This window comes from Linderina pennispora (genome assembly GCF_002104995.1).
Source record: "Linderina pennispora strain ATCC 12442 chromosome Unknown DL89scaffold_53, whole genome shotgun sequence".
Classification (NCBI taxonomy): domain Eukaryota; kingdom Fungi; phylum Kickxellomycota; class Kickxellomycetes; order Kickxellales; family Kickxellaceae; genus Linderina; species Linderina pennispora.
In genome coordinates, this window is record NW_024468301.1 from 47,267 (window position 1) to 54,193 (window position 6,927).

A 6,927-nucleotide genomic window follows, 5' to 3' on the forward strand; every position below is an offset into this window, starting at 1 on the left:
GCGGGCTGTCGGTGCGGATCTCGGCCAGCAACGGGGTGTCGTCGGACTCGCCGCGCTCGGCGCCGGTGGACGGGCCGAACCCGCTGAAGCGCAAGATCTCGCACGACGAGGTCATCATGGCGCTGCGGCGCAAGGTCATGAGCAAGGGCAACCCGCTGTACCAGCACCGGCCTGGACAGCAGCAGAAACGCGGAGCTGGCTCGTTTGCGAAGCCGCAGGTGCCGGAGCCGGCCAAGGCTAAGGCGAAGGACGCCGAGTCGAGCCAGCCGGCGCGCGGCTCGGCGCTGGCCATCTCGACAGATGTGTCGGCGGCGGCAGCGCTGGGGTCGTCGTCGTCGTCGGATGAGGAGTCTGACGATGAGGCCGATGCAGACGATGAGGGCGCGGCGGCGTCGAACGAGCACTCGCCGGATGCGGTGAAAAAGCCTGCGGAGAAGGCTGCAGAGAAGGCTGCAGAGAAGGCCGCTACAAAGAATGCCGCTGTCAAGGCACACACCCGGCTGCCGTCCATCTCGGTAATCACAGAGGGCGTGGAGGCAGCCGCGGGCAACGGGCAGAAGGAGGACTAAGAGTGCTGTGGGTTTAGACCAATCCCTCTCCCCTTTTTACTACTCCTTTCAAAGACAAAAATTCGTAATCACGCAGTAGCATCTGACCGCACCAGGAAAATTGGCCCGAACCGGTCCGCAGACCGGTTGGACTGTGACGCGTCAGTGATTTGCATGGCGCTCATACTGGCGTCTTGTTTTGCTTTTTTTTTTCTCTCGCAAAGTATAAAGGGAGGGTTGGCGATCTGCGAGTAATACTGGATAGCAGAATGACATGGCCACGGGCAGAATGCGTCTACAATGTCGTCGCCACACATTCTCGTCCCCCAAACAAAATAATTCCCGCATGAATGAAAAGTCTGTTGAGCGGCAACAATTTCTACCACGATTGCAGAAGGTCAGACTGGGACGTCATGTAGACGGGGTGTATATGCGCTGTTTGGTGCGATTGGCGTTCCTTGTTGCGGGTGGCGAAACTCGCTTGGTGCCTGTGTTTGTTTCGGGCTGTAGGCGGACCGGCGCAGGTAAGGATTTTGAAGGATTCACAAACACGCACTCTTTGCGCCGGAAGAAAAAAGCCAGTTTTGCCTCCCCTTTCTCCCCGCTTCTTCATTTCTTCTTCTTTCTCACACCTTTCTTCTTTATATTCTCTTTAATTTTGCAATTTTTCATATCCCCATACACCAAGCGCTTTTCGGACCCTTCCTGTTGACTCAGAGTTTGGCTCGGCTCTTTCATTGTACGACATTGAGAAACCGACACATCGGACTGGAGAAATCGGATATGGACAGCAACGGTACGGTTTGTTTTTTTTTTTTCTTGGAAGCGGACCTCCGTCTTTGTCAATGCGGCAAACAAAACAAAGCGCCTGGCATCCCCCGGATGGACCTTTTGTATTCAGCGCTGCACTTTTTTCCTCCTCGTAGGTGATGCGCTCGTGCGCATCGTCGTTAGCTCGGATGGAGTTCCGGAGGACGACTATGTAGCAACGCAGCCAGATTCATGGCTATTACTACGGGAAAAGGCAGCATTCCCGCAACTACGGCTGGTTCCGGGCATACAGACTCCGCAGCTGACATTCACCACCACCACGCTCCCAGCCGGCCTGGGGCTGGTTCCTGCATACACGCCCCAACACACGCTCACTGCCAGCTTCCATTTACTGCTCGCCGACCCGCCTGCACAGATTGGGGTCTCGGCCAAAATCGGCGAGAGAGAGACGACAGAATGGCAGCCGGCAGAGAGGGACGGGGAAGCATATGTGGTGAAGTGGACAGCGGCCGAGGCGACAGACAGCCTGGTGGCGGTGCGCCTGCTGGTCAGGCACGGTGACTTGGGCGACGAACGCCAAGTCGGTCAGTTCAGTGTATTCGTGAGCATGCGAGAGCCGGCGGATATGCCGATTGCCGACCCCAACGACGAGAGCAGCTCCGTGGCGACCCCGGACACAGCACACGAGCAGCCACACACGTACTATAGCCTGGTGCGGTTCAACCGGCAGCGGGTGTCAGCGCAGGGAGACGAACCGCAGGAGACCCGCGAGCCACACCCGCTGCTGAGCAAATGGATAGCCGAGGACAGCCCGGCGTTCCGCGCAGCCATCCACTCCATGGAGGAGCAGGCGCTGGCGAACCGCAGCAAATACAAGGAGCTGTCGCGCAGCTCGGCGCTTTTGCACGAGTCGTATGTCGGGTTCATGCGCAGTTTCGCCGAGGCCACGGGAACCCTGGCCAGCCTGCCGGTGTTCAAGCCATTGCATAGTGCGTTTGTCGAGCCGCTAAGGCGCGATCTCGAGCGCGTGCTGGGCACGGTGTGCGCGCAGTGGGACTCGCTGGTCGCCGACCGCGCCAAGCGGCTCTACGAGAACACGTTTAGAAGCCTGGACGCGCGGCGGACCGAATTCGACGACGCATCGAACCACTACTACGACGAGCTCGGCAAGCACCTGAAGGCCAAGGCGTCCAGCGAGGATGCGAAGCGCGACCACCTGTTTGCCCGTCGCCGCAGCTCGTTCGATCTGGCCAGGTGGACGTACTTTGCGGATCTCTGGAATGCCTCTGGCGGCTGGGGCGAGTTGGAGCTGCTGGCGTCGACGGTGCGGTGGGCACGCATGGTCAGCAAGGTCCATCACGGGACGTCGCAGATGGCTGAGGACGGGCTGGTCGCCTGGTATGCGGGCAATTTGCCGGCGCTGATGAGCGAAATAAGAATGGAGCGGGCCGAGGCCGACGAGTTCCGGGCGTCGCTGGAAGGCAGTAGGATGGCGGCCGACGAGGCGTCGGAGGACTCGGCAGAGTTTGTCCGGGTCACCCACGAGTCGCCGGCGGCCGGGGACAGACGCAAGATCAATCTGCTGCGGCTGTCGGCGGTGCAGCCACCAGAGAGCCTGGGGGAGCTTGCCCCGGCACTGCCACCCATCCCAGGCACCATCGATCTGGAGGCATTGGGCGGTCATGCAAACGGCCTTGCAGCCCGGCGGTCCATGGACCAGCCGCGCAGCCACACCGGACCAGCAGCAGCGGGCTCGCAGGATCCTGCTCGCAAGCCCCTGCAGCCTGCCGCCAGCGACGGCTCGCACGAAGGGTTCCTGTTTGCGCGGACCAGCAACAAGCACCACACGACAACAAAGAACATGATGGCAACCAGCAACAGCGTGTGGAGGCGGTACTGGTGCGTGGTGAAGGACGGGCGGCTGCAAAAGTACACGCACTGGAAGTCGGTCGGCATTCCGGAGCCGCGCGGCGAGCCCGTGGAGCTGCGTACGGCAACAGTGCGGGCGCTGGCGCCCGACGCAAAGCAGAGCAGCAAAAGACGGTTCTGCTTCGAGGTCATCACGCCCAGCTACTACGGCGTCTTTCAGGCCACCAGCGACCAGGACCTAAAGTGCTGGCTGGATGTACTGCGGCGCGCCATCGAGCTCAGTCTGCTCAAGGGCCTGGCCAGCATGCGCCAGGCGCCAGCCTCCCAGACAAAGCCACTAGGCGACGACCGCGGCAGCCCAAAGTCCCTAGCGCGCGGCAGCCAGGCGTCACACACATCGGAGTCCCTGGCAACAATATCGACCGGCGCCGGGCAATCGCCGAGCATGCGCGCATCGGCGGTGCTTGGGTACGAGGCGCTGGGACAGCTGACAGGGTTCGATGCCAGCCGACGCATGTCGCTGACCGGGCTCCTGCCGATGCTGCAGGATGCGGATCCCGCCAACCACCTGTGTGCTGACTGCGGCAGCGAGTCGCCCGAGTGGTGCTCACTGAACCTTGGCTGCCTCGTTTGCATCGAGTGCTCGGGCATCCACCGCAGCCTGGGCACTCACATCAGCAAGGTGCGCAGCCTGACTTTGGACATTATCTCGTTCAAACCGGCCACTATCGCATTGCTGCTGCGCACCGGCAATGCCCTGAACCACACAGTGTTTGAGGCCCAATGCCACCGGCCGGCCCCGCGGCTCCAGAAGCGACAAGCAGGAGTTCATTCACGCAAGTACGTATCCAAGGCGTTTGTCGACCGCCAGTGGGTGGCCGAGGGGCTGCTGGCGGAGCGGCTGCAGGAGATGGTAGATGCCAATCCTGATATTGGCGAGCTGTTCCCGTGGACCCGCAAGTCGGCCACTGCATTGCTGTTTGCTGCAACAACGCTCGGTGACCTGCATGCGGCGATGCGGGCGCTGGCGCTGGGTGCCGACACCAATGGCTCCATGCACGTGCCTGGAACGACGGTGCGGCGGTTGAAATGACGCTGCTGCAGGGCCGCACTATTCGGTGCCAGCCAGATCAGCAGCGTTCGGGCCATGGCGCTGCGGCCGAGCGCTCCACCGTCACCCACACCGAGATCGCCGAAGTCCTGGTGCTCAACGGAGCCGCTGCGGCTGCTGCCGATGTCCAGGGCTTGACATGCCTCCATATAGCCTGCATGCTGGGCAGCCTCAGCATCACGCGCTACCTGCTCGACAAGGGTGCCGACCCGCAGATGCCTTTTGATGGCAAGCAGCCGCTGGACTTGCTGCCTGCTGACGAGCCCAGGAATGCAGGATCTCAAGGCGGTGCTGGAGGTGGCTATAAGGAAGGTGCAAAGCCGTGGGTGGCTCGACATGTCCGCTGAGTCGTCCAGTGGGCCTGGAAACAGGTCACTGCGGCGCATGAGCAGCTACTCGCATTCCAAATCCGCCGTCTCCAGCGACTCGCCCGACCGATCTGGCAAAACCGACGGCTCGGTGTTCTCTCAGGCTGCGCGCAAATTCACGCAAACCCTCAGTCCGGCTGCCATGGGACGGGTCAGCGTGTCTACCGAGCGGCCCAGCCTTTTGGAGCTCAACGAGTCGGCCCAGAATGCCTCGGATGGCTCGCGTCGTTTGTGCCGGGCAGGGCAAGGCGGGCAAGGCGCCTCACGCAGGGATCCGCGAGCTCAGCAGCAAGCTGGCTGGCGCCAAATTGCCGGCGATGAAGGTCGAGCCGCTGAGCACAAAGTCCTTGCTGATGCTAAGCGCGTGTCGCTGCCGCCGCTGCTCAGCCCGAGCCCCGACCCGCGCATCTCGTCTGACTCGCATTCGCTCCACCAGCAGAGCCTGACAGCACCGGCTACACGCGAGGATGTTGGCGAGCTGCCGCCGGTACCCGGATGCGGCATGTCTATGCGACGCCCAGCAATGTGTCTCTGCCGACGGTCGCCAGCGAGTCGTCAATCGAAGATGCAGTGATTGTCGATATTGAGTCGACCGTCGAGGCCCACGCCTGTGATCAGCGCCGTGACGGTGAGCACCAGCGCCGTGACGCCCAGGAATGCTGCCAGCGAATACGAATGCATCTGCATCCGAGGCTCGCAGCATCAACGCCCTCGCACCCGCCACTGCCAGTTGACCTGCCGCCTCTGCCTCGCTTCCCTCAGCCGCCGCAAACCCGGCCTGTCACGCTCAGCGACAGTGGCGGTGTCGCGCAGCCGCAACAACCTCAAACAGCGACACCGCATCGATCAGTCCGCGAGGAGAAATCCGCTCTCTCGCGCAGCAGCAGCATCCGGGCACTGCGCCCGCAGGCGCACAACGGATGGAAGTCCATTAAGAATGACTTCGAAGGGGCTCGCTGTGGTGGGCTCGCCCAAGAGTGCTGCCAGTGTAAAGCCGGATGCAAAGCCAGTATTGCAGGACAAGAGTTTGGCCACGCGCCATCGACCGAGCGCTTTGTGCGCAAGGCTCCAGTACTGAAGCGCCGGAACCGGAACCCTGGTGCCGCATCGGTCGTCGGATGATGTAACAGGCGGACCGATGTACGCCTGGCGGCTAAGCAGACTGGTGATGGAAAGCGCTTGTTTAGGCTGATTTCAAGCCATCCAAGATCACCTTCAATGGCATATTCAGCCGTAGCGAGAAGAAGTTCATCCCATTTCTGTCTGTGTTTTTGTATGTTTAATTTGTCTTTTTTCGCGTTCTTTCTGTAGTTTTTTTTTCTTTTTTGAATCAACCCAACCCCACCCCCGTTCACCAACGACGCATGCTATACATATACATTGTTTCTTTAGATGCAGTCAGCAAACAAGCACACATAGATATCACAGCTGATACTGCATGTGCTGATTTGAATCATGTCACCATATGTGCTATTTTTCGGACAGTCACCACCTACTGTTTCTGGGCAGTCAGGGGTGTTTCTTGGTATTCATGTCTATTTTTCGAGCACTAGCAGTAGATGTATTTTCATGTGGGTGAATGTTAGCTCTACATGTAGAGAAATAGTAATTTGTGGAAAAAGTGCTTCAGTCTTCCCCACTGCGCTTGGTTGCCAGTTTAAATAGCGAGTCGTGTGAGGACTCCTATTTTCTCTTACAAGTACAGCCATTCTCTCAATATTTCCTTCAAATGTCTACCAGTGACCACTGTCTGCCTATTTCGCATCTTTTCAAATGTATGTGGTGACCTGGACTACACAGCACACAGCAGTACAATGTGCCGGACCGGACTGTGCGCCAAGTTATTTCGTTGATTCAGCACCAGCTGCCATCACAGAGGATACCTGGCAAATGCATGTCCTCGGTGCGCACGCTTGCATGTTCGGTTGTGTTTCCAGCGTGCCACGAAAGCGACAGTTTGCCCAGCTATTCTACGCTGCTGAGAGGCGTTGCTTACACGTGCAACACGGATGTCGAGAGTCTGTCAGACAACATCCTCTGTGCCCTTTCACATAAGCCAATGCCCCGACAGTCTGCTGCTAGTTCTGTTGATTGGATGGCTTCTGTAGATGCTGCGATTGACGTGTTCTCCTGCGGTGTTTGGGCTGGTTGCTGTAGGCTTGGCTACATATTTCGCTCGCTGGTGGACGCGCGTGCTGGCACGGGCGGTTTCGCTGGCTACGCATAATGAGATGCAGCAGGCGCAAGAAGCTCCGCTGCT

At 59.6% G+C, this 6,927-nt stretch overlaps 1 protein-coding gene across 1 annotated transcript; it reads left to right on the forward strand.

The window, feature by feature from the left end:
* The first annotated feature begins 5,078 nt into the window (after positions 1 to 5,078).
* Positions 5,079 to 5,984, forward strand: DL89DRAFT_145953 (uncharacterized protein). The gene has a single exon (XM_040883493.1). The coding sequence runs from the start codon at positions 5,163 to 5,165 to the stop codon at positions 5,787 to 5,789; it is 627 nt and encodes a 208-aa protein (XP_040739431.1). The 5' UTR covers positions 5,079 to 5,162; the 3' UTR covers positions 5,790 to 5,984.
* The last annotated feature ends 943 nt before the right edge of the window (positions 5,985 to 6,927 follow it).

Excerpts from the sequence above, each read along its gene's own strand:
- DL89DRAFT_145953 (XM_040883493.1), top strand. The coding sequence starts at position 5,163 with ATGCGGCATGTCTATGCGACGCCCAGCAATGTGTCTCTGCCGACGGTC.